General features: G+C 48.6%; 2 protein-coding genes and 1 pseudogene across 8 annotated transcripts in view; 1 reads left to right on the top strand and 2 right to left on the bottom strand.

The window, feature by feature from the left end:
• CLUAP1 (clusterin associated protein 1) overlaps positions 1-17727 on the bottom strand; it is a 38009-nt gene extending 20282 nt beyond the window's left edge. For 2 of the 5 annotated variants that reach the window (XM_063699460.1, XM_063699461.1), the window contains exons 1-7: positions 17571-17666; positions 15417-15472; positions 13824-13935; positions 12246-12330; positions 10204-10383; positions 6182-6277; positions 3070-3153 (exon numbers count right to left, since the gene is read on the bottom strand). In XM_063699460.1, coding sequence (XP_063555530.1) covers positions 3070-3153; positions 6182-6277; positions 10204-10383; positions 12246-12330; positions 13824-13924 — 546 coding nt within the window. In that variant the 5' untranslated portion in view covers positions 13925-13935; positions 15417-15472; positions 17571-17666. Of the gene's footprint in view, positions 1-3069; positions 3154-6181; positions 6278-10203; positions 10384-12245; positions 12331-13823; positions 13936-15416; positions 15473-17281; positions 17504-17570 lie in introns of those variants that run through there. The other 3 variants (XM_031002923.3, XM_031002920.3, XM_055365135.2) reach the window with 3 other exon arrangements.
• Positions 17728-21887: 4160 nt separating this feature from the next.
• LOC101152818 (large ribosomal subunit protein eL18-like) lies at positions 21888-22471 on the bottom strand (annotated as a pseudogene).
• Positions 22353-25311, top strand: C18H16orf90 (chromosome 18 C16orf90 homolog). Of its 3 annotated transcripts, none has more exons than XM_063699471.1 (3): positions 22353-22494; positions 23797-24150; positions 24685-25311. In XM_063699471.1, the coding sequence occupies exons 1-3, from the start codon at positions 22470-22472 to the stop codon at positions 24840-24842; spliced, it is 537 nt and encodes a 178-aa protein (XP_063555541.1). In that variant the 5' UTR covers positions 22353-22469; the 3' UTR covers positions 24843-25311. The 3 variants fall into 3 exon arrangements, with proteins under 3 accessions (XP_063555541.1, XP_055221112.1, XP_004057139.1); XM_055365137.2 differs by lacking the exon at positions 22353-22494 and adding an exon at positions 23086-23265; XM_004057091.5 differs by lacking the exon at positions 22353-22494 and adding an exon at positions 23178-23299.
• The last annotated feature ends 1981 nt before the right edge of the window (positions 25312-27292 follow it).

Genomic DNA, 27292 nt, shown 5'->3' with positions numbered 1-27292 from the left:
GTGAGTTCACCCTCACAGGAAGAAAGGTGGGTCTCCTTTCTAAACAACTTCAGTTAATGGCAACTATTTCCTTGAACCAAAGTCAGATTAAAACCTAGTAAATTTATTCCACCTTAAACATATCTGTTCCTCAAACAAGAAAGATCCACAATGCGAAACAGCTGTGTAAACACAAGCAATTTTCCCTGGTTTCTGAAATAAATGGCCTGTACTCCCCAGTGCCTTTTAAGTACCCATGTTGTTTTGGTTGTTTTTAGAATGATCAAACATCACAGATATTTTCTAACAATGAAAGGAGTCTTAAGAGATGTCTACCAAGAAATGAACCCTGTCCTCTCTTGGGTGTTCTACTTTTAACATATTAGTGCTAAGGGCACATTCATGCCGTGTTCACCTGATTCAGTTAGAACACTGGCAAGGACAAGAGGGATAATAATTTTTTTTTAATTTTTAAATTTAGAAACAATCAAAAATTTACGGAAAACCTGTTGTACAACACAAAGCGTTTTTCCCAACCTAGGTGACAGTAAGTTGCTGACCAGATGTTCCAATACCCTGAATACTTTAGTGTGTATTTCCTACAAATAAGGACTTTCTCCTACATCCCCACAATACAATCATCAAAACAGGAAGCCAGCACCAACACACTACCACCATCTAACTCCAGCCCCACTCCACTGTCCCCATTTGTCCCAGTGAAGTCCCCAACAGCAGATAGGAGCCACCTATGTGTCCAGTTATCACATCTCCACAGCCTCCCTCAGTCTGAAATGCCCCCTCAGCTTTCCTTGACTTTCAGAACCTTTTCACTTTGGGAGCATACAGGCTGGTTAATCTGCAGAATGCCCCTCAATCCGGCTTTGTCTCATTAGAGTCAGATATGCATCATTGGCAGGAATACTCAGAAGTGACTGCATCCTACCAGGCGTGCATGATTTTGATTTGTTCTGTAACGATGATGTTCACTTTGATCTCTTGATTAAGGGGGTGACTGGCAGGCTTCTCCCTGAGAAGGGACTCTTTTCCCCTCTGTAATTAATAAGTACTCTGCGGGCCAGGCACAATGCCTCATGCCTGTAATCCCAGCACTTTGAGAGGTCAAGGCGGGCGGATCACCTGAAGTCAGGAGTTTGAGACAAGCCTGGCCAAACATGGCAAAACTCCATCTCTACTAAAAAAAAAAAACCAAAAATTAGCTGGGCGTGGTGGCGCATGCCTGTAATTCCAGCTATTCGGGAGGTTGAGGCACGAGAATTGCTCGAACCCAGGAGGCAGAGATTGCAGTGAGCTGAGATGGCGCTACTGCACTTAAGCCTGGGTGACATAGCAAGACTTCATCTAAAAAAATAAACAAATAAATAAATAAAATAAAACAAAAATACAATAATTAGCTGGGTGTAGTGGTGGGCGCCAGTAATCCCAGCTACTCAGGAGAATCACTTGAACCTGGGAGGCAGAGATTGCAATGAGCCGAGGTTGTGCCACTGTACTCCAGCCTGGGCAACAGAGCAAGACTCCGTCTCAAAACAAAAAAAAAAAAAGTACTTTGTGGAAAGCTACTTTGAATCTGTATGAATGACCTGCTCCTCCTCAGCCTCCAATATTCATTTATTTTTTTATGCCAGTGAAAACTCATGGTTTCCTATTTCATTCTATTATACCATAAAATTAATTATTCTAACTTATTTATTTTGATGCTTAAGTTGTCCTTACTTTGGCCAGGAGAAGCCCACTCAAGGTGGCTTCTGCATGCTTCCAATAGTTCCCTTTCCTCCTTTGAACTCTTCCTTACTTTCTCGTACTTCTCCTGCCCAACTCTGGAATTAGCCATTTTCCCCTAAGAGTACTGGTTCCTTTTAGTGGAGAATGGCATTAAGCCAGGTGCTAGGTGTGCTCAGAGCTAAGAAATGTATGAGTGTGGGTGTGTCTATGTGTATGTATATAAATAAAACATATTTATACACATATATATGTAATTCCTTAAATGTGCATACATGTATATCAAAATGTATTCCTGTATCTATCCATATATTGAAAACTATGCGTTTAACCAACACCTCCAATTTCAAGTTCACTCTAATTTTCTCTCTTTCCATTTTTGTGACATTTTTGTGACTTTTTTCTCCAACAGTGAGGAACGTGGCTCCATTATCCTTACCATATTTTTACTTATCTGACCCATCTGCCTATCTGTCCCCAATCTCCCACCAGGGCTGTGGTGCCCTTCTCCCGCTGTGAGGCTCTGACTCCCTAGGCTGGGCTACCCAGGGGGTATTACTGTTTAATGACAAAAGAATTCTATATTTTTAAAAACCTATGATTTTTAGAATTTTGTACAACTCATAGCAAATTCTTGCTTTATGCCTACTCTGAGTGTACACAGGGGCCCTCATCCGTGTCTACTGAGTAAAAGAAATCACCAATGATGACTGATTATCTATCGTGCATCAGAGACGAGGCTTGATATGCCCTGTCGTCATTCATGTTTATAAGGACCCCACACAGCTGGGAATGCAGTTCTTGCCATTTTACAGATGAGGAAAATGAGGCACAGAGAGGTTAAGTAACTTGCCTAATATCACACAGTGGAATTCAAACCCAAGCAATCTGAGTCTAGAGTCACCCTCATGATCTGCCTTCCAACTGACGGCTTTAGATGAGAGGATAACTGATGTGAGCGAGCAGTAAACAATCGTGATCCTTCTACTTATTACAGTGCTGTCTGGAATTTAGAAAACCCTGAAATCATTTAAATACTAAGCAGTGAGGAATTGGTTAAACAAAATAAAATAGAGCATTATTTATTAAAATTATTGAATAATTGATAATTATCAAATTACTGAAACTGATCAATTTTTAATAACATGAGAAGCTGTTTTTATTTATAACAAGGGGAAAAAAATGATAGTAAGTGACCTAGGTACGCTTGAACGTCCTCTGAGTTTTTCATTTCCCCACTAACACATCCCTTGTTACTAAGCCTAGCCTGTTCTGTCTTGTATGGGCAAGAAATCAGTATTTTTGAATCCCAGGCATAAAAAACATTATATAAAAGCAAAGTCATCTTACCAAAATCTCTTTTATTGCAATTCTCATCACTTTTTCAGTCTCGTTTATTTCCAGAGGTCTGGCAATGGCTTCTGTTCTCATTTCCTAGGAAACAGTAAAATCATTTACATATATTTTCAGAAAAGGAGTTCTCAAAACCAGTATTCCTAGATCTAGATGTGCCTTATGGACTGATTCTCCGAAGTTTATTGCCATGTGGATCTCTGATGCAAAAACACTGCCACCATCACCTCCTATAATGTCTTCCATTATCTGAGTGCCTACCCAGCTCTCTCCAGAGCTCAAGGTCCTCCTTTTCAGCCAGAGGCCTATGTGACCCCAACTCTATGAGCAAAACTGAACTTAGCATCCATTATCTTTTCTCCCAAATTTGCTGCTGCTTCTTTTTTTTTTTTTTTAATAGAGATAGGGTCTCACTATGTTGCTCAAACTCCTAGGCTCAAGTGATCCACGTTCCTTGGCCTCCCAAAGTGCTAGGATCACAGGCATGAGTCACTATGCCCAGCCCCAATTTGCTTCTTTACCTGTATTCTGTCCAGGTGACCCCCAAACTAAGCATCTTTCTTAGCATGAAGTCCCTCTCAGTTGCCTATCACTTACCAACACAACCGGTAAGAACAGTGACCATGGCCCTGCCCCTAGCATGAACCATTAACCTATCAAGGGAGACATCTGTGACTATTATATCAGTGCTGAAATCTTCTGAGACATGGGATTGTAATGTGGATATAGTTATGAGGTTTGCTAGAGACAATGTTTGTGTGACCCCAAAATTCCTATGTTGAAACTCGAACCCACAATGTGGTGATGTTAGCAGGTGATTAGCTCCTAAGAGAAACCCTGGGGAGATCCCTCACCCCTGCTGCCGTGTGAGGACTCAGCAACTAGGCACCATCTGTCGGGAACAAGCCCTCGCCAGACACTGAAGCTGCTACTGCTTTCATCTAGAACTTCCCAATCTCCAGAACTGTGAGAAACAAATCTGTTATTTATAAGTCACTCAGCTTATCGTGTTTTGGGACGGCAGCCTGAACAAAGTAAGACAAGGTTCCCGAAGCACTGTGTCAAAACTCGTCTTGTGCTTCCTTTCATCCACGGTGCACCTGGTGGGAATGGCTGAGGGCAGGGTGAGGACTTAGTCAAGGAGGCAGAGCTCAGTGCCTTGCCTGTGGCTGGGGCTGCACCTCAGTAAATGTTTACTGAATGAAAGAAAAACAAACACTGGATAGGCGCTCTTCCTCGGATCATGACTACACACAGAATTTGACAAGTACTACATTCAGGGTCTCATGGTTTCCTTGGGAACAGTTCAGCCACTGGTTACTTCATCATTCTTTACAGGATGGTGTTGAAAGAGACCCCGTGGGATGGAAATGAAGTCTCACAATGATGCCACAGCTCTAGTGGCAATCAGCAAGTGGCCAGCTCCTGTCTCTGAGTCTCTTAGGGACATGTACAGACATATGTACACCACTGCACTACAAACAGAACGGGAAAGCCTGGAGGTACCTTACGCATCATCTGAATTAGCTAGCAGATGTCAGTGGCAGTTTCATTCTGCCAACCACACTTCATCAGGTGGCAACTGCCGGGTCAATATATGATGAGCAGACATAGCAACCTAGCACTTAAGTCCCTCTTCCCCAGACTTCCACTTCCAGTTTGCTCCCAGGGTATGCCAGAACACAGGCAAGGCAGTGAGAGAGAGAAGCCATGGCTGGCACTCTTGCTAGGAAGTGAATGAAAGAAATTCATTTAGTTTTAAAGCATTAGATCGAGCACATATGCTTCAAATGCCATAAATCTTTACAGGTAAGGATTAAACACTACTCCACTCTAGGCCAGACACAGTGGCTCATGCCTGTAATCCCAGCACTTTGGGAGGCCGAGGAAGGCGAATCACTTGAGATCAGGAGTTTGAGACCAACCTGGCCAACATGATGAAACCCCATCTCTACTAAAAATACAAAAATCAGCCGGGTGTGGTGACACATATCTGTAATTGCAGCTACTCAGGAGGCTGAGGAAGGAGAATCACCTGAACCTGGGAGGCGGAGGTTTTAGTGAGCCGAGATTGAGCCACCACACTCCAGCCTGGACAACAGACTGAGACTGTCTCAAAAAAAAAACAAAATTTAAAAAATAAAAAATAAACACCACTCCAGTCTTAAACAGCTGCTTAAATGTAGGTGATGGCACATACTTCCTGGCTGGCACTGGCTGGAATAAGGATTGCAAATCAAATCAGTCTCCACTGCAACATCGACTTCAGCTGACTGGAAGTGATGCCAAGATTGCTGGTCCCAAACTCTGCTGTTAGAATCACCCGGGAGAATCTGAAAACTCCCAATGCCCAGGTCACGTTCCATAACAAGGACCCCAGAGTGAAAGCCAGGCTTCAGAAGTCTCTAGAGGTCCCCAGGTGTTTGCACTGGGCAGCAAGGTCTGGGAACTGCAAGCTCAGAAGATCATTTTTGAGAAGAAGGCTGAAGCAGAGTACACCAGAAAAAAACATTATGATCAATAAAGTCTGCCAGTGGGCACAACAAGGACAGCTCAGTCACATGCCATGGAGGTGCCACTCCTAAACAAGAAGTTAAAGGTAGACCAGTGCCGGGCGCGGTGGCTCACACCGGTAATCCCAGCACTTTGGGAGGCCAAGGCAGGCAGATCACGAGGTCAGGAGATCGAGACCATCCTGGCTAACACAGTGAAACCCTGTCTCTACTAAAAATACAAAAAATTAGCCAGGTGTGGTGGCGGGCCCCTGTAGTCCCAGCTACTTGGGAGGCTGAGGCAGGAGAATGGCGTGAACCTGGGAGGCGGAGCTTACAGTGAGCCAAGATTGCGCCACTGCACTCCAGCCTGGGCAACAGAGCGAGACTCCGTCTCAAAAATAAAGAAATAAAAATAAATAAATAAATAAATAAAGCTAGACCAGTGCCCACCAGAAGCAGGAAAGGCAGCTAACATCCTATATCACCTTTCCACACATTAGCTCATTCAACCAGGTGTATTTCATTAAATCAGAACTGAAAAGGGAGAAACAGAATTGAAAAAGAAAACCTTGAAGAGAAAATCTGCATGGTTAAGGAAGTAGTGGAATGCTTACCCTCAACTGTACTTCCATGCCGAGCAAGTCATACAGAGATGCTCCTTTGGAGGTGATTTCAGACGCAAGCTGCCTGGCTGCCTTCAAATCTGCAATCTGGAAGGAAAATAACAAAAACAGAAACCTCAGCAACAGATGTTTTTTAATAGAGACAGGGTCTTGGCTATGTTACCCAGGCTGCTCTCTAACTCCTGGCCTCAAGTGACCCTCCTACCTCAGCCTCCCAAAGTGTTGGGATTATAGGCAGAACCACCATGTTCAGCCAGCCAGATTTTTTTTTTTTTTTTTTTTTTTTTTTTGAGATGGAGTTTCGTTCTTGTTGCCTAGGCTGGAGTGTGATAGCGCGATCTCAGCTCACCGCAATCTCCACCTCCCAGGTTCAAGTAATCTTCCTGCCTCAGCCTCCCAAGTGGCTGGGATTACAGGCATGTGCCACCATGCCCGGCTAATTTTGTATTTTTAGTAGAGACAGGATTTCTACATGTTGGTCAGGCTGGTCTTGAATTCCTGACCTCAGGTGATCCACCCACCTCGGCCTCCCAAAGTGCTGGGATCACAGGCGTGAGCCACCGCGCCCGGCCAGCCACAGATTTTTAACATGCATTCAACCACAAGCCTGTTCATGTCAGCTCCTACCTTTGGTTGGGACACGTGACCACAAACATGTGCTTCCCCAGTTACATGCTCACAGGCTGCGGGACACACGCTCAGGAAATGATCATCTAAGTACTAAAGAGACCAATTCCAGGACGCCTGGGTCTCTCCAAAAAACCTAATGTCACCTCAAACTGAAGCCACAACCAGGAGGGCACAGCTAGGAGAAAGCTGACGTGCTTCCTACTTGGACTTTGTCACAGTAGGGTGCCCGACAGCAGCAGAGCGGCCACATGAAGGGACAGCCTGAGGGACACACATCCTCTTGCAGCAGCCTGACGTCCTGTGTTTCGTCCTCCCCTGCCCTCCTTCTCTGCCTCAGACTTTCCTCCACAGGCTTGGAGAGGCTCAAATGGGGTGGCACCCACTAAGGACTTACAATGGTTCTGGGCTCCACAGATGGGCAGCTGTTGCCAGGAAGGTGATGACAACCACAATAAGGATTTAGCACTGAGCCCTGTGCACAGGCTTCTTTCTTAGGATGTGTGTGTCACCCCCTCTTCCTAGCATATGCTAACTCTTCTAAGGAGCCCAAACATAAACGTCTCCCTGCTCTGCTCACTCTCCCTCTCTCCTGGACAACCAATCCTCACCTTCTGGCTCTCATTTTCAACCCACTAGCAACAACTCTCCCTCTTCATTTGCAGCTGATGGCTTTGATAGCTTGCTTCCCTCTTCCTTAGTCCTCCAGGATTCAGCCTGCTCTGGCTCTAGCTGCTTTTCTTCCCTTCCAAGCAGCACATCCCCAAACTTCTTTGCAGGAGTCTGTCACCTTCTCTGCTTCTCAAAAGTGGAGCGAGTCAGAGTTTCGTTCCTGGACCCCCCGTCTTTTCTGCTGGCTCTGCTCCTACCCTCATGGCTTTAATACCATCTGTGTGCTGATTCCTCCCCAGCTCCCAGCTCCAGCCTCAGCTTTCCCTGGGCTCTAGTCTCACATACCACCTACCTGTGCACCATCTCCACCTGGACAGCCAATGGGCGTGGCAAATGGAGCATGTGCAGAACCTTCTCTGCTTCAGTACATGGCAACTTCATCCTTCCAGGGGCTCACACAAAAAACTTCAGAGCAGTGATGTCTAATATAGTAACCAATAGCCACATGTGGCCATTTTCACTTAAATTACTTAAGAATTAAAGAAAATGCAGAACTCAACTCAGTTCCTCAGTTGTGCTTGCCACATGTGGCCAGTGGTTCTTGTAGAGTACAGCACAGAGGCGGAACACACTCATGAGCTCTGCAAGCTCTGCCGCACGGCTGCCCCAAGACCCGGCCTGTAGCACCTGACTTACTCTCAACCCATGCCTCATCCCGTGAGATCTACCATCAAAATATGCCCCAATCTCTAGACACTTCTCTTGCTGATGAGTGTCGCTCCTGGTTAAAAACCCACCTGTGAGGACAGGCGCGGTGGCTCACGCCTATAATCCCAGCTCTACGAGAGGCTGAGGCAGGCAGATCACCTGAGGTCAGGAGTTTGAGACTAGCTGGCCAACATGGTGAAACCTATCTCTGCTAAAAAAAAAAAAAAAAAAAATACAAAGCCGGGTGCGGTGGCTCACGCCTGTAATCCTAGCACTTTGGGAGGCCGAGGGGGGAGGATCACCTGAGTTCAGGAGTTCGAGACTAGCCTGACCAACACGGAGAAACCCTGACTCTACTACAAGTAAAAAATTAGCTGGGTGTGGTGGCGCATGCCTGTAATCTCAGCTACTCAGGAGGCTGAGGCAGAAGAATCACTTGAACCTGGGAGGCAGAGGTTGCAGTGAGCTGAGATTGTGCCATTGCACTCCAGCCTGGGCAACAAGAGTGAAACTCCATCTCAAAAAAAAAAAAAAAAAAAAATTAGCTGGGCATGGTGGTGTGTACCTGTAATCCCAGCTACTTAGGAGGCTGAGGCAGAAGAATCTCTTGAACCTGGGAGGCAGAGGCGCAGTGAGCCAAGATCGTGCCATTGCACTCCAGCCTGGGCCACAGACTGAAACTCCGTCTCAAAACAAAACAAAACAAAACAAAAAAGCTGTGTGTGGCTTTTCAAGCCCAACCATAGACCATGACAAGGCCTCACCTAGCAGGCCTCACAGGGGAAGCTTTCTTCCCTGCACCAGACTTGGAGCTCAGCCAGTGCACTGTGGTTTCACGTACCCTGCGTGGCCACACTCTTAGGTGCACTCCCAGCCCCGGGGCCTTCATTCCTACGTCTCCTGCTCTGAGGCCTTGGGCCTCAGAGTAACGCCTTAACCTTTATTTCTGGCTTGCTGCTGTGGTCGCTCCCCGACACCTGACGGCACCTGTCCCACCAGCACTCTGCTCAAAGCCACGGTCACCCCTCACTCTCCAAACAGGCTCGCTGCTTCCAGCACTGCCGCCTGCTTCGGTCTGACGGCGGCTCAGCAGCCAGAGCAACCCTGTGGACGGGAAATAAGCACAGAAGGCTCCGCTTGGATCCCAACGATTCCCACCTTAGAGGCAATGACAAAGGCTTTCCAGGGGCTTCCCAGGCGCCAGAGGGTCTGTCACTCCCAACCCTCATCACATGGCCTCCTTGCTTTTCCTCAAACACACAAAACACATTCTTTTTCTTCCCCCCAGACAAGGTCTCGTTCTGTTGCCTAGGCGGGAGCGCAGTGGCATGAACATGGCTTGACTGCCTGGGCTCAAGAGATCCTCCCACCTCAGCCTCCTGAGCAGCTGGGACCACAGGTGTGTACCACCACGCCTAGCTAATTTTTTTCTTTTTTTTTGGTAAAAATGGCGTCTCACTATGTTGCCCAGGTTGGTCTGGAACTCTTGGCGTCAAAGGATCCTCCCACCTCGGCCTCCCAAAGTGTTTGGCTTACAGGAGTGAGTCACTGCACCCAGCCCAAAACAAATTATCATCCTGAGACACCCTGCCGCCACCCGCCACCTGCACAACTCACTCTTTCCCTCCCTCGGATCTCTGCTGGAAACACCATCCAATCCATGAGGCCTTCCTGATCACCCTATTTAAGATCACCCTGGGCAGCATCCATCCCCATCCCAGCTTATTATTCTCCATAGCCTGCACTGCATCCGGCCTTCCACACCTCTTATTGTTCACAGTCTGACTCCCCTAACTGAAGAGAATAAACACACGATTTTTGTCCTTTTTGTTCACAACTGTATCCTCAACGCTTGAATGCTACCTGACAAATACTAAGCTTTTAATAAATAGTTGAATTAGTGGACTGTGACTTTGACTTTATCCAAATGCTGATGAGCACAAAACTGACAAACTGCCCTCAGCTGAGGAGGAAGAAAAGCAGCGGAGCTGTAGCAGACTCCTTCCATTTCAGAGCTCAAGAAATCAACGCTCCATCGCTCACTACAAGGCTTTTGTTGTCCTTACCTTTGAGCCAAGATCAAACTTGAACTTGTTGACATCTTCCTCTACTATTTCAGAGCCCTCCATCCCCTTAGTCTTCATAGCATTATAAAGGACAGATGTGATCTTCAGCAGCTCTTTTACCGCATACCCATCTGCTTGATAAAGCTTCTTAGTGTTGAGTTTTATATGTGCCTTGGTGGCCTATTTTTAGACCAAAAAAAAAAAAAAAAACGTTGAAGGCCCTTTCCATGTAATGTCCAAACTAAATCCCATGTAGGTGAGTTGAAAATGCCTCTGCTGACAACTGGGATATAACCTAATAAAAGCAAAGCATTCAAGTGACTCAAACATTGTGAGTGGTTGTATAAACTGGGACAATCTTGATGGAGAGCAATTTGGTAAAAGACATCAAAATTACAAATGCACATATCTTTTGACCCAGCAATCCCAAATCTAAGAACTTATTCTAGGGACACACTCAAACACAAACAAAATGAGATGTACAGGTTATTTGTTACAGCACTGTTTCAAAGAGCAAAGCTTCAGACAACCTAAAAGCCTACCTATATAAATTACATAAATTATAGCATATCCATGCAAGCAATACCACTCAGGTGTAAACAGAATGAGGAAATTCTATATGTATTTGGAAAGTTCTCTAAAATATACCATTAAGTAAAGCAAGATGCTAAACATCTTGTAGTGTACAGTAAGTACATCAAGTGGTATACAGTACCATTTGCGTAAAACAAAGGAAAAATATCTATTTTTATTTGCACACACACACACACACACTCTGGAAGAGATTTAAAATAGTGGTTATTTGGAATGGAACTTGGCCCAGGGCAGATAGGGTAAAAAGTCATTTTACTCCATTTTGTTTCATAATGTTTTTAATTTTTTTTTTTTTTCTGAGATAGGGTCTCACTCTGTCACCTGGGCTGGAGTGCAATGACATGATCCCGGCTCACTGCAGCCTCAACCTCCCGGGCTCAAGCAATCCTCCCACCTCAGCCTCCCAAGCACCTGAGACTACAGGCACGTGTCACCAGGCCCATCTAATTTTTTTTAAATTTATTTTTTGTAGAGACAGGCTCTCACTACATCACCCAGGCTGTTCTCAAACGCCTGGACTCAAGCTATCCTCCCACCTTGGCCTGCCAAAGTGCTAGGATTACAGGCATGAACAACCACGCCCAGCCTACTTTCAATTTGTAAGCCATGAAATATGTTATCTATTCAAAAATAAATAAATAAAATTCTTTTTTTTTTTTTTTTTTTAAGACAGAGTCTTGCTCTGTTGCCCAGGCTGGAGTGCAGTGGCGTGATCTCGGCTCACTGCAAGCTCTGCCTCCCGGGTTCACACCATTCTCCTGCCTCAGCCTCCCGAGTAGCTAGGACTACAGGTGCCCGCCACCACACCCAACTAATTTTTTGTATTTTTAGTGGAGACGGGGTTTCACCCTGCTAGGCAGGATAGTCTCAATCTCCTGACCTCATGATCCGCCCGCCTCGGCCTTCCAAAGTGCTGGGATTACAGGCGTGAGCCACCATGCCTGGCATAAACAAAATTCTTAACAAATAATGAATTAAAAGACAAACAAAAAGAACTTCATAGGTGAAATGGCGCCACAGAAACCCAGCAATGGAATGGTTTTAGAAAGCAAACTCAGGCCAGGCGCGTGGTGGCTCACATCTGTAATTCCAGCACTTTGGGAGGCCAAGGAGGGTGGATTACTTGAGGTCGGGAGTTTGAGACCAGCCTGGCCAACATGGTGAAACCCAGTCTCTACTAAAAATACAAAAATTAGCCAGGTGTGGTGGCGTGTGCCTGTAATGCTAGCTACTCGGGAGGCTGAGACAGGAGAACCCCTGAGGAGACGGAGGTTGCAGTGAGCCAAGATTGTGCCACTGCACTCCAGCCTGGGCGAGAGAATGAGACTCCATCTCAAAAAAAAAAAGAAAGAAAAACTCAATTACTCAGTTTGAAAGTCGCCCTAACAAGGAGTCATCCTTTCTAGTTTATTTAATTTTACAACTCCACAAAATAAGTGTCCACTAACCATGAACTGGGCAATTGCCTTAATGAAGAAAACTCGGTCCTGTTCAGTGTCCACGTCAGGCGGGATGTCAGTCTGGGGCTCATATCTATCAAGAGAGGTAAGAGGAGAGAGCACGGGTTAACCAAGGAGAAAGTCTACTAAACAGAATGTGGGCAACTGAGAGGACAGCGGGTCTGGAACACAACGCTCTCCAAGTCCCCAAGTGTGAGAGTGAGATCAAGGCAAACTTCAAAAGCAAAACCAAATACCAAGGGAGCAAATCCCCACCTAAGAACAACAGATTTCAAAAACTAAGTGTGGGTCTCAGCTTATAAAATTAAATCTCTCTCCGATCTCACCATGACATGAAGCTAATCAGAACTGCTACCCTGGCTGACAGCCCTTGACTCAGAGATCAGTGCCAGGGCCGATTAGTCAGCTCCAAGCAGCAGCAGAGTTGGTGAAGTTATTTTCTTCAAGGTATTGAAACCAGGGGTCAGCAGACTGCAGCCTCCGACCTGTACAGCCTGCAAGCTAAGAACTGTTTTTACATTTTAACAAAAAGAAGAGACGCAATAGAGATCTTCTGAATTTTATGTTTAGCAAAAGGTAAAATATTATCTGGTCCTTAACAGAAAAAGCTGCCAACCCTGAATCATATATCATATTCAATTTTTTCACAGAAAAAGAAATCTCCATTATTTCTAATCCAGTGTACTGATCAGAATGTGCAAAAAGGCCCCTGTCACTCTGCCATGAGGGGCTGAAGAGCAGCCTGGCCCAGCATCCTACTGAGGAATAGTCGTCTCCTTTCACGACTTCCTGGTATATTTCCCACTCCCACAGCATTCTTTAAACCCCACTGATTTTTTTTTTTTTTTTTTGAGACGGAGTCTCGCTCTTTCACCCAGGCTGGACTGCAGTGGCGCTATCTCGGCTCACTGCACACTTCGGCTCACTGCACGCTCCGCCTCCCGTGTTCACTCCATTCTCCTGCCTCAGCCTCCTGAGTAGCTGGGACCACAGGCGCCCGCCACCACGCCCGGCTAATTTTTTGTGTTTTTAATAGAGACGGGGTTTCACCGTGTTAGCCAGGATGGTCTCGATCTCCTGACCTCGTGATCCACCCGCCTCAGCCTCCCAAAGTGCTGGGATTACAGGCGTGAGCCACCGCGCCCGGCCTGATTTTATTTTTTGAGACACAGTCTCAATCTGCCCGGGGTGGTGTGCAATAGCATGATCAGTGGCACTGCAGCCTCAAACTCCTGGGATCAAGTGATCCTCCTGCCGCAGCGTCCTGAGTAGCTGGAACTATGAGTGTGCACCACCCAGGCTCAGCTAATTGTTCTTTTGTGTATGGAGACAGGGTCTTGCTATGTTGATGAGGCTAGTCTTGAATGACTGAGATTATGAAGTGCTGGGATGATAGCAATGAGCCACTGTGCCCAGCCACAACTACTTTGTAACAGAATACAGCTGGGTCTGTCAAACTCCAACAACTTTCCCTTTTGCAGCATCACAACTGTGTCCTGTTTTCTAGATGACTAATAAATAAAATCCAGTATTCACTCTTAGATGTCAATAAAGTGCAGTTCTAACCTTTTCACAAGCCAGAGAAGCACTTCAGATACAAGTCCAAAATTGGGTGTACGGAAATTTTCCATAGAAATATGTCGAGGGTATCCCAGGGCTCTCATCATCTCTGTGAAATCTGTCCAAGGAAAAATACAATTCATTCAGTTCCCCATCACACAGCAACTACTTATTAACTTAGATATTGTCTTTACTTTTCCTTCTTATTTCCAACCTATTGACAGCTTTAGGGACTATTTGTCAACTTTCTACAAGGGAAAGCAAAAAGGAGATAAAATTTAAAATACCAAAAATGCTACCTAAAAAGCATATATTTAAGTTCAGTGGGAGAAGTAGATGGCTATACATGAAAATGGAATTCAGGGATTAGCTGTGAATTTCATTTCTCTCTTTAGTATCTCATTTCTTTTTACTGCGAAAAGGAAGAAACACCCGTCCTTATAAAATGTCATGAAGAAAAAGTATTTTTAAATGTCAACAGTGGTTTGACTCAAATTCAGCTGATTAAAAAGTGTTTTAAAATGTTAACAGTGGTTATTTCTGAGGGGAATCGGTAGGATGACATTCATGTTTCTGAGTTGTCTTTTTTTTTTTAATTTTACTGACCATATAGGACCCAAATAACACAAGTTTTAAAGATCAGTCGCCTTGTATTTAGAGAAATCTTAAATAGAGTGGTTGAACTATACAACCATATTTAGATTTACTATAAAACAGATTAAGAAATAGTAATACTAATACTTGTTGATCCATAGGTTGGGTTCACCTCAAGAAAAGCCTTAGTGCTTTCAAGAGAGCAGGACTTGGAAATGAACACCACAAACATTTGTTGAGTTCCCATATGTACCAAGATCTACATTCAGTGTGCTTCCTGGTTATTTAAGGTCTGTCTGCACTCTTCTTGAAGATCCATGTTCAAAATGGTCCATCAATGTTCACAAATAACCTACCTAGGTACTGCAAGTCAGGTCAGACTTCGCAAGACAATGAAAGAGAAAGTGTGAGCACAGGAAACAGCAAAGTCACAAAGGGACTCTGTAACTGTTTTCTGGGAAATGTGAATACAGAGATTAAAAAAAAAATTAACTGGGTGTGGTGGTGCATGCCTGTGGTCTCAGCTATTCAGCAGGCTGAGGTGGGACGATCACCTGGGCCCAGGAGGTTGCACTAAGCTCAGATCATGTGACTGCACTCCAGCCTGGGTGACAGAGTGAGACCCTGTCTCAAAAACAAAAACAAAAAAGGTCAGGCGTGGGTGGTTCATGCCTGTAATCTCAGCACTTTGGGAGCCGAGGAGGGTAGATCACCTGAGGTCAGGAGTTCAAGACCAGCCTGGCCAAAATGGTGAAATCCCACCTCTACTAAAAATACAAAAGTTGCCGGGCACAGTGGCTCACGCCTGTAATCCCAGCACTTTGGGAGGCCGAGGTGAGTGGATCACAAGGTCAGGAGATTGAGACCATCCTGGCTAACATGGTGAAACCCCGTCTCTACTAAAAATACAAAAAAATTAGCCAGGCGTGGTGGCGGACACCTGTAGTCCCAGCTACTAGGAGGCTGAGGCAGGAGAATGGCGTGAACCTGGAAGGCGGAGCTTACAGTGAGCCGAGATCGCGTCACTGCATCCCAGCCTGGGTGACAGAGCGAGACTTCATCTGAAAAAAAGAAAAAAATTAAATAAAAATAAAAATACAAAAGTTAGGTGAGCGTGGTGGCGGGCGCCTATAATTCCAGTTACTGGGGAGGCTGGGGCAGGAGAATTGCTTGAATCTGGGAGGCAGAGGTTGCAGCGAGCTAAGATCACACCACTGCACTCCAGCCTGGGCGACAGAGCAAGACTGTCTCAAAAAAAAAGAAAAGAAAAGAAAAGAAAGCAGCAGCCTTTCCTTCACACAGTAAGGCACTGCCTAAATACTCCTGACCACTAGGTACTAGTCAAGTTCTGTTAATGCTGTGGTGTTATTGTTAAAATAGACACTAATTTGAGTAAGATCCTTACCATACATTGCACAACTGCAGAGCATTAATTTAAGATCAAAATATTCCGAAATCTCCGTGCATGCGCTTCCCAACAAAACCCCATTCTACGTCACCTGGCAGGGTGCTGGCCTCTCTAAAACCTATGCGGGAGGAGACACTCATCATGCATGATGTGTGGCCACCAAAAACCTTCAAACCCCAGAGGACAGGATTCACACTCCGGTGCTCAGTGGCTGCATGGATAAAAGGTAATGCGTCTTCCTAGATATTTTTACATTGTAGAAAAGAGCAATTCATAACCAAAAGGCGTAATCTCTAATGCTAAAATAGGCACCAACAATTTGACGAGAAAACTGGCTCTTTAAGAGACCCCTCGGATCACACCAAATTGGCAATCATCTACCTTTCCTTTTTTTTTTTTTTTTTTTTAAAGACAGTCTCACTCTGTCGCCCAGGGTGGAGTGCAGTGGTGCCATCTTGGCTCACTGCAACCTCTGCCTCCCGGAATCAAGCAATTCTCCTGCCTCAGCTTCCCAAGTAGCTGGGACTACAGGCGCGCGCCACCATACCCAGCTAATTTTTTGAATTTTTAGCAGAGGCAGGGTTTCGCCATGTTGGCTAGGCTAGTCTCGAACTCCTGAACTTAAGTGATCCGCCTGCCTCAGTCTTCCAAAGTGCTGGGATTACAGGCGTGACCTACTGCGCCCAGCCGTAACCAACACTCAGCCTCGTTCTTCCACTTCCCCACCCTCTTAGCAAAGGAATTCGAGCTCCCTTCCCCTTCCAGCCCTGCAGAAAGGATGCAGATGGAGTTCAGGATGTCTGGAGTTCAGGCAACCTGAATTCAAGCCCCAGTGCCACCTCCTACCGCCTGTGTCACCTGCCCAAGTTACCTGACCTCTCTGTGCCCGTTTCCTCACTACCAAATACAGGGGGCACAGAGTTGTTCAGATGATTGAAATGATGCGCATAACACAGAGCGGGCCCTGGCAGATCGTTAAAACTCAAAAAATGTTAGCCGCAATGATTATCACCCAGCCTCCTCTCCTCGGTTTCGTTGCTGGTTGTTTTTGTTTGTTTGTTTGTTTGTTTTTTGAGATGTTTCGCTCTTGTTGCCTAGGCTGGAGTGCAATGGCCCGATCTCGGCTCACCGCAACCTCCAAAGCGATTCTCCTGCTTCAGACTCCCGAGTAGCTGGGATTACAGGCGCCCGCCACCACCCCCGGCTAATTTTGTAATTTTAGTAGACACGGGGTTTCTCCATGTTGGTCAGGCTGGTCTCGAACTCCCGACCTCAGGTGATTCGCCCGCCTCGGCCTCCCAAAGTGCTGGGCCTACGGGCATGAGCCACCGCGCCCGGCCTGCTGTTCGGTTTTCTAAGCGCTAAGCTAACCCAACTCAAAAAATAGTCTCTAAACTCTCCATGCATTTTCCAATACGGTAGCGAAGAGCGGCATGCAGCTACACAAACAGAAATGAATTACACTTAAAAAGTCAGTTATTCATCTGCACTAGCCGCATTTCAAGCGTTCTGAGCCACACGCGGCCAGTGGCAGATAGAGAACTTTCCATCCTCGCTAGAAATGGCCGAAGAAGGGCCTGGGACGCTCGGCCGGGTTGCAGCCGCGGGTCAGGCGGTCCCTGAGGCGCAGAGGCCCGAAAGGAGCCTCCGGCAGCGCAAGCCTCCGGGATCGCCTACACAGGGGACCCGGCGGGCGGGAGCTCTGAATCTCTGGAAGACCGGCAGGTCACAGGGGCGCGGGGCTGCCTTACTGCGGAGGTCGCGGAAAGACATGACGCTCAGGTCCCCAGGAGCCCAGGGTCGTAACTGCTCCCCCCTCAGCGATCACAGGCCCAGCGCTCGCCGATCTCTATGGCAACCAATGGACCCTTGGACGGCGCACGGTCAGGGACAAACAAAAAGGGAAGCGAAGGCGCGGCGGCACGTGCATACGCACAGGGAGAGCGGGCCGGCAGAGAGCGCTCCTGAGACGCCGAGGGCAGAGGGCGCGGCGATACCTGCGTCTATCAGGGCTGCAAGTTTCCCAGCTTCTGGGCCTCTGTTTACACGCTTTGCGGACGTTTCGCGCTGGGTGACAGGCTCTGAGTACCTACTACGTGCTTGATATTGCGCTAGGCGCTTTCCATATTGCTTATTTCCCCCTCATTTCTATACAGAATGCACGATGTTTGGCTGGGCGCGGTGGCTCACGCCTACAATCCCAGCACTTTGGGATGCCGAGGCGGGCGGATCACTTGAGGTCAGGAGTTCGAGACCAGCCTGGCCAACATGGCGAAACCCCGTCTCTACCAAAAAATACAAAAATTTGCCAAGCGTGGTGGCGCACACCTGTAATCCCGGCTACTCGGGAGGCTGAGGCAGAAGAATTACTTGAACCCGGCAGGCGGAGGTTGCAGTGAGCCGAGATCGCGCCACTGCCCTTCGGCCTGGCGACAGAGCGAGACTCTGACTCAAAAAAAAAAAAAAAAAAAAAAATGCACTATACTGAGGAAGCCCGCCTTCCCCCATCCGAGGCACAGCGCGCTCCCCGTCGGAATCTGGTTGCCGAGCGGAGGACGGGATCACTGTGGGCGCCCAGAGGCAGGCCAGGCCTCGGTCTCGCGCACGCGCAGACGGCTCGGGCTGCACAACAGGCCGGAAAGGGGCCCTGAGCCGCTCGCGCCGCGCGGGTCCCGGCAGCCCTGGCCTCTGCATGGGGGCGCGAGGAGACGGCAGGAAGGGGCGGCCTCCACGTGTGAACTGGGGAGATGCCCCGCCAGGCGTGGCACAGCAGCCGGGTTTTGTAATGTAGCTTGAGCAGGAACAAGGAAACAGCGTAGTGCACAAAGCGATTGGTTGGCATCAGGTTATTTCAGATGCATTTCTTTGGGTTAAAGCAGAGGGGGCTTCCTTATGCCAGCCTAGGTGGACAGGGCCCCTTTTGTTGGTTGCAGTGAATCTTCTGTGTTTTGGCAGACTGGCCTGTCTCTAAGTTCGCATTGATTACGTGGCACCTTGCACTAGCGATTCCATTCTGGTTTGGTCTGGTCCGTTGGTACCTTGTGCAGGAGCTCGCTCCAAAACAATGGCCTCCCATAAATGTTGCTTCACGTGTTATTAAGAAAAACAAAAGGTAAGCCACAGTCTAGAAGAAAATATGCACAAAACACATATCTGATAAAGAGACGTGTATCCAGAATGTATAAAGAACTCTCAACACTCAATAATGAGAAACAGTCTAATTAGAGAATGGAGAAAACATTTTAAAAGCTACTTCACAAAAGAAGATATATGGATGGCTGATATGCAAATGAAGAGATGATCAAGGCTATTATTAGAGAAGTGCATATTAAACTACAATGAGATATCACTATGAAGTTATTAAACTGGCTAAAATATCAGGTAACACGTTAAAAACCTAAAAATTAAATCTAGATAAAATGGCTAAAACAACAAAAAACTCTTGACAATGCCAAGGGCTTGAAAGGATGTTGATCAACTTGAACTTTTTTTTTTTTTTTTTTTTTTTGAGATGGACTCTTGCTCTTGTTGCCCAGGCTGGAGTGCAGTGGCACAATCTCGGCTCACTGAAACCTCCGCCTCCAGGGTTCAAGCGATTTTCCTGCCTCAGCCTCCGGAGGAGCTGGGATTACAGACGCGCGCCACCGCGCCCAGCTAATTTTTGTATTTTGGGTAGAGACGGAGTTTCGCCATGTTGGCGTGAGTCACCGCACGCGGCCTGAATTTCCCTGATGATTAAAGATGTTGAACATCTTTTTACGTGTTTGGTGACCATTTGTGTATTTCCATTGGAAAAATGTCTATTCATTTTCTTTGCCCATTTCAAAATTAGGTTGAACATCCTTTTGTTTTTGAATTGTAAGTGTTCTTTATATATTCTGCATATGAGACCCTTATCAGATATATGATTTGCCAATATTTTCTTCCATTTCATAGGTTGTCTTTTCACTTGTTTTTTTGTTGTTGTTGTTGTTTGTTTTTGTTTTTGTTTGTTTGTTTGTTTGTTTTTTGAGATGGAGTCTCGCTCTGTTACCCAGTCTGGAGTGCCAGTGGCGCGATCTCGGCTCACTGCAAGCTCTGCCTCCTGGGTTTACGCCATTCTCCTGCCTCAGTCTCCCGAGTAGTGGGACTACAGGCGCCCATCACCACACCCGGCTAATTTTTTTGTATTTTTAGTAGAGACGGGCTTTCACCGTGTTAGCCAGGATGGTCTGGATCTCCCGACCTCATGATCCGCCCGCCTATGTTGGCCAGGCTGGTCACAAACTCTTGACCTCAGGTGATCTGACCGCCTGAGTGTCCCAAAGTGCTGGGATTCCAGGCGTGAGCCACCATGCCCAGCCGTGTTTCTGATTTCTGAAGATTTGCTTTTCCAAGATTGTTGTGGTTATTTGGGCTCCCTTGTAATTTCACATGAATTTTAGGATTAGCTTTTCCATTTCTGCTTGTGATGCTTAATTTTGTGTGTCAACTTGACTGGGATGCCTGATAGCTGGTAAAACATTATTTTTGAGTGTGCTTGTGTAAGCGTTTCCAGAAGAGATTAGCATTTGAATTGCTAGACTGAATAAAAAAAAAGAAGATTGCCCTCACCAGTGTGGTGGGCATCATCCAATCTGCTGGGTGCCCAATTATGACAAAAATGCAGAGGAGGGGTGAATTCACACTCTCTTCATGGGCTGGGACATCCTTCTTCCCGTGCCCTTGGACATTGGAGCTCCTGGTTCTTGGACTTCTGGACACCAGGACTTACACCAGCCCTCACCTCCACCCCTACCCAGATTCTCATGCTTTTGAACTCAGATTTAATTACAGCACCAGTTTTCCTGGTTTTCCAGCTTGCAGGCAGCATATTGTGGGACTTCTCAGCCTGGATAATCACATAAGCCAATATCCCTAATAAATCTTCTCTTGGCTGGGCACGGCGGCTCACGCCTATCACCCCAGCACTTTGGGAGGTGGAGGCAGGAGGATCACTTGAGCCCAGGAGTTCAAGACTAGCTCTGGGCAACATGGTGAGATCTCCATCAGCAAAAATTAAAAAAATTAAAAATTAAAAAATGAAAATAAATTAAAAAATTAGCCAGGCCTGGTGGTGCACACCTGTAGTCCCAGCTACTTGAGAGGCTAAGGTGGGAGGATTGCCTGAGCCTGGTAAGTTGAGGCTGCAGTGAGCCGTGATCATGTCACTGTACTTCAGCCTGGGCAATGGAGCAAGGCCCTATCTCAGAAAAAATTATATAAAGAGATTTATTTATCCTCTAATAAATATTTTCTCTGCAAATATCTATATACATTCTGCTGACTCTATTTCTCTGGAGAAACCTAATACACTACATGAAGGCCATTTTGATTTTGATAAGAATTGTACTGAGCACTTTGGGGAGTATTGCTATCTTAACAATATTAAGTCTTCAGTCCATGAACATGTGATGCTTTCCAATTTATTTAAGTCTTTAGATTCTCTCAGCAATGTTTTATAGTATTCAGCGTTGTCTTATACCTCCTTGGTTAAATGTATTCCTATTTTATTCTTTTTATTCTTTGCTAGTATCTAGAAATACAGTTAATTTTTGTGTGGTGATTTTATGACTTGAGATTTTTCTGAACTTCATTAGCTCTGAAAAAGCTCTACTAGGTTCAGGATTTTTTTTTCAAGTATGAATTATTTAGTATTTCCTACATACAAGATCAGGTTGCTGGGCGCAGTGGGTCATGCCTGTAATCCCAGCACTTTGGGAGGCCGAGGTGGGCGGATCACCTGACGTCAGGAGTTTGAGACCAGCCTGGCCAACATGGCGAAAGCCTGTCTCTACTAAAAATACAAAGATTCGTTGGGCGTGGTGGTGGGTGCCTGTAATCCCACCTACTGGGGAGGCCGAGGCAGGAGAAGCTCTTGAATTCGGGAGGCGGAGGTTGCAGTGAACCGAGATAGCGCCACTGCACTCCAGCCTGGGCGCCAAAGTGAGACTCCATCTTAAAAAAAAAAAAAAAAAGAAAAAAAGAAAAATCAGGTCGTCTGTGACAAGAGAAAATTGAATGTTTTAACTTTTTGTTTTTTTGTCAGCATCCAAAATCTTTTTAATAAAAGGGTTCGTTTTTGTAGCGTAGGCCTCTGGCGCGCTCGAACTTCTGGTCCCTGGAGCGGAAATAGGGTTTGGTGTGGCTGTGTGGGGTTCCCAGGGCCTTGCCGAAATGCCGGTACACCTGTCGGCCCTTGCGAAGACCGGAGAGTAGGACGGGGCCGCCGTCCTTGAGGGAGTACAGGGCCAGCTGATCGAAAGTCAGGATCTTGCCCCCCACCCTGAGGATGCCGCTGCGGGCCGGCTGGTCACGGGCAGCACACACACCTTAAGTTTGGGCACCTCCTGAACCCTCGCGTCATCCGTTAAGCGTCCCCACAACCACGGCCGTTTTGTTTTCCCAGCCAGGAAGCTTCATCTTCCGGATCATCCGGGAAACGGACAGAGGTGGCCGGTTGGTGCGACTCATAAACAACCTCTTCAGCACAACCTGGTTGAATGTGGAGTTAGTTCGTCTGGACGGTAACCTGTACAGCTTGACCAACAAACAGCCTCAGTTAGATATCCTGGCTCTTGGGCTCCTTGCGCCGAACCTTTAGGTCCTTCTTGTGGCGGACGTCAACTCCCATGATGGCGCTTCCTGCTTGGCCAGGTCCGGAAAGATGAATGTTTAACTTTTTTTTTTTTTTTGAGACGGAGTCTCGCTATGCAGCCCAGGCTGGAGTGCAGTGGCGCGATCTGGGCTCATTGCAAGCTTCGCCTCCCGGGTTCACGCCATTCTCCTGCCTCAGCCTCCTGAGTAGCTGGGACTACAGGCTCCCGCCACCACGCCTGGCTAATTTTTTTGTATTTTTAGTAGAGACGGGGTTTCACCGTGTTAGCCAGGATGGTCTCGATCTCCTGACCTCATGATCCGCCCACCCCGGCCTCCCACAGACCTCAACTGATCAGCCTGCCTCGGCCTCCCACAGTGCTGGGATTACAGGCATGAGCCACCGCCCCCAGCCCCTTTTCAGCATTTTCGAAGTACCGACCTAGGTCTTCCTAGGTCTGTACTCCTGAACCCTCATTTCCCACCCCAGATGAGGAAGCTGGCCCCAAGAGATCACCTGAGAGAAGGACTCTCCAGTTTGCCAGAGCTGAGTCTGTTTTATGTGGCCTGACCCCAGCCAGAGGGACCAGGGACTTCCCCCGGGGTTCTGGCCCCTTCCCATGCCTTTCTTTCACCCTGCCCTTGCCTTGGGCACTGTCCTCTCCCAAACTAGGAGTCCAGGAAGGCTGGGAGTCTTCCCCGTGATGTCATAAGACCCAGTTGCCAGGGGAGACCTGCCAATGTACCCCCTAGGCAGGGGAGAGCAGGGCCCTGCTGCACCCAAGTCCTGGTCGCTCCTCCCCACCACACTGGCCCTCCATGGAAGCCTTGGTCTGTGCATTTTCTGAGCTGCACATAAGAGAAGGTGCCGGGCTGTGGGGAGGAGTGGCAGGAAGAGAGATAGGCTTCTGCCCCACCTGGGCCCAAAGCCGAGGGGTGGCCTCAGGGATATGTAAGCTTGGGAGAGGGGAATGGCCACTGGGCCAGGCCATGAGCCCCTGGGCTGGTCACTTTTTCTCAAACCCACTGTGCAATTTCTCTGTGGGGACCAGAATACTCTTCCTAGGGTAGCGGGCAGAACAGGGTAGTAGAAAGCACTTGAAGTCCTGAAAGCACTCTCAGTACCAAGGCCCGAGGCTTCCCAGGCCTCCCTGTTGGTGGGGAGTGGGAAGAGGAGTCATGTCTTGGGCATGGGCAGGGGAGGCAGTGGACTGAGACTATTTGACACACAGGTAAACTGAGGCCAGGCTGGCTGGGGGTGTAGCCCATCATGTGACCTGGTCTCAGAGGCATGTGACTGCACCCTCCCCTCATGGCTGCTGTGGGGGGCTGGCCACCACCCTCCCGCTGTCTCCTCTGCAGATGCAGTGAGCCAGGCCCAAGGACGCCCCGGCCACCCCGACGCACCCCCCAACATCTACGAGGGGGGCCTGGGGTCCCCACAGCCGCAGTGCCCCAGTGCCCAGGGAAGCAAGCCCAAGAACTTCCCGCTGCGCCACCTCCGGGGCCTGGGCCTCTACCTGGAGAGCCACCTGCCACGCACTGGCCAGTGTGAGAGCCACTGGCTGGGCCGGCTTATGGCTGGGGGCTGCCTGCCACAGCCTGAGGGCACAGCCTGGGCCCTGGACCTGCCACAGGGGACTCTGGGCCCACGTAACAGCCTCTGTTCAGCCCTTTTGGAAGCCCGATTGCCCAGGGACAGCCTGGGAAGCAGTGGTGAGCTGTCAAGGCAGGACTGGGCACGGGGGAAGACCCTAGGGGATGGTTGGGCTGGGGCCTCAGGCGGGCCCTTCTACACTCCCAAGCCTCCACAGTGGCACCATGGCCCAGAAGGCCAAGATCTTGATGAATCTGTCCCCATCCCTGCATCACGCACAGTTGAGCGGGGTCTGGAGAATCCACCAGGGACAAAGCGGTGCGAGAAAAAGGGAGGATCTGGGAGGGAGGATTGGGTGACTGCCCCAGCTCCACACTCGGTGAGGGGCCTTGGAATCTGTCTCCCTTGCTGGGCCTCAGTTTTCTCACTTGTAAAATGAGGGTTCAGATTAGATGGGGGTCCTTCCAACTTGAACCATTCTCTTCCCTCAACCTCCTCCCTCCCCTCGGGATTCTGTTAAGGAGGAAGCATTGCCCTCCTCCCTTCTGTTTTCAAGAATATCGGATTCTGGGAACCCCAGGGTGGGCTGCCAGCCTCCCCGCGAGCCTCCCCTTGGGTCCCTGAAGTGACTCCTTTCTCTCCTCTTTCCTCAGCTTCCAGTTCCAGCATGGACCCAGACAAGGGTGCCCTCCCCCAGCCTAGTCCTCCTGAGGGCTTGGGGCTAAGGCCCAAGAGGTCCTGGGGGACCTGGGAAGAGGCCATGTGTCCCTTGTGCAAGAGAACCTGCTCTGGGGCCCTGGAGAGGCCATAGGGATCCCGAGTGCCAGGACTGGGGACAGGAGGAGCAGGATGGCCGAGGAGGCAGCCTGAGCAGGAGGGGCTCAGCCCCCGGCAGTGGTCCTGCCACATGGGGCGGCCCAGGCAGTGGCCCAGCGCCCAGGCCTGGGCCTCGGGAGAATGTGATGGGGAGAGGGATGAGGAGGAGGTTCCAAGGGAGGGGCAGAAGCAATAGAAGCATGGCCGTGCCCTTGCAGCCTGCTTAGACTCCAGTCAGCCACTTGTACCTGGGAGGCCGGGCTGAGTGCAGAATCAGGCCCCCCCGCCACCACCTCCCTGAGAGGCCGGGGAGCCCACAGGTCTGATCTCAATAAAAGCCAAGGCCTGCACGTTCTTGTCCATCTGCCTGTCTGTCATCAGGCCAGTTTGGTGAGAAAAACAGTCCTGTGTCTCTCCAGGGATGGGTCTGCCGCACCCCAACCTTAGTTGCCAGGGCATGAGAGGCGTGAGCTAGGGCAAGGGCCTGTGGGAACACCAAGGAAGTAGTCTGTGAGAGCTTCCTGGATGAGACACTGCTGAGCTTGGCTCCACAGGGTGGGTAGGGGCTCAACAGCCCACCTTTTCAGCCACCATGCCTGGCTAATATTCTTTTCTTTTTTTTTTTTTTTTTGAGATGCAGTCTAGAACTGTCTAGAGGCCAATTTAGAGCCAGTTTCCTTTGGGGCCAGCATGTGGCTGCAGCAGATGTCCTCAGAGGTGAGATCCTGGCTATGGCTGTCTGTGGCTGAGTTACAGACTTTTTTTTTTTTTTTTTTTTTTTTTTTTTTTTTGAGACGGAGTCTTGCTCTGTGGCCCAGGCTGGAGTGCAGTGGTGCAATCTCGGCTCACTGCAAGCTCCGACTCCCAGGTTCACGCCATTCTCCTGCCTCAGCCTCCCGAGTAGCTGGGACTACAGGCGCCCGCCGCCACGCCCAGCTAATTTATTTGTATCTTTTTAGTAGAGACGGGGTTTCACCGTGTTAGCCAGGATGATCTCCATCTCCTGACCTCAGCCTCCCAAAGTGCTGGGAGTACAGGAGTGAGCCGCCGCGCCCGGCCTAATTTTCTGTTGTTTTAAGAGTTGGGGGGAGGGGGTCCTGCTATGTTGCCCAGGCTGGTCTCAAACTCCTGAGCTCAAGTGATCCTCCTGCCTCAGGAGGATCCTAAATGCAGGCCATGGCATTGTGGGCGGAGGGCACAGTGGATGAAGGCAGGGCGGGGTCAGGGAGGGCACCAGGGAGGACAGCAGCAGAGGCAGGGATGTGGACCTGGGCCCCACCTGCCCCCTACCAGGTGAGGTCACTGCTCCGCGGGACCCCAGCTCCCAGGTCCCTCTGGGCAGGATGAGCACAGCCCTTCTCCTCCCAGCCAGACCAGACTCTGGGCACCCAGGTGTGGGCTTCCTCTGTGACGGGGTGTCTCCACTCGACTCTGTTGATGTTTGGGATGGGATCTTTCTTTGGGATGGAGGCTGTCCTGTGCATGTAGGATGTGAAGCAGCATCTCTGGCCACCACCCACTTGGTATCTGTAGCACCCTCCTCTAAGCTGTGACAGCAAGTGTCTCCAGACATTGTCCGGTGTCCCTGGGGAGCACTGTTATTGTGGATGAGAAGCCTGCTGATACAGTTAGGCTGTGTCCCCACCCAAATTTCATCTCCAATTGTAATCCCCATGTGTTGAGGGAGGGATCTCATGGGAGGTGATTGGAATCATGGGGTGGGGGGTGGGGGGGGTTCCGCCATGCTGCTCTCATGATAGTGAGTTAACACAAGATCTGATGGTTTAAAAGTGTTTGGCGGTGGGCCAGGCGCAGTGGCTCACGCCTGTAATGCCAACACTTTGGGAGGCTGAGGCGGGCGGATCACGAGGTCAGGAGATCAAGACCATCCTGGCTAACGTGGTGAAACACTGTCTGTACTAAAAATACAAAAATTAGCCGGGCATGGTGGCAAGCGCCTGTAGTCCCAGCTACTCAGGAGGCTGAGGCAGGAGAATGGCATGAACCCGGGAGGCAGAGCTTGCAGTGAGCCGAGATTGTGCCACTGCACTCCAGCCTGGGTGACAGTGAGACTCTTGTCTCAAAAAAAGAAAAAAATAATGTATTTGGCAGTTCCACCCTTCCTCCCCACCACCGCCTCTCTCTCTCTCTGTCCTGCCGCCTTGCCAAGAAGGTGCCTGCTTCCCCTTTGCCTTCCATGGTGATGGTAAGTTTCCTGAGGCCTCCCAGACACTTGGAACGCTGAGTCAATTAAACCTCTTTTGTTTATAAATAACCCAGTCTCAGGAAGCAGTGTCAAGACGGACTAATACACTTGTTCTATTCCACCAGGTCTCCATCCTATGGGGAGAAGATGGGAGCACCTGGGTTTGCCTCAGTGACCTTCCCGTCTGGTCACTCCAGCCTGTGCAGCCCGGGTCAGGCTAGGGCTCAGCGCCACCCCTG

The sequence above is a fragment of the Gorilla gorilla genome, chromosome 18 (assembly GCF_029281585.2).
Source record: "Gorilla gorilla gorilla isolate KB3781 chromosome 18, NHGRI_mGorGor1-v2.1_pri, whole genome shotgun sequence".
NCBI classification, from domain to species: Eukaryota; Metazoa; Chordata; class Mammalia; order Primates; family Hominidae; genus Gorilla; species Gorilla gorilla.
Note: the sequence above shows the minus strand (reverse complement) of the source record. Positions and strands in the feature narration are given on the sequence as shown.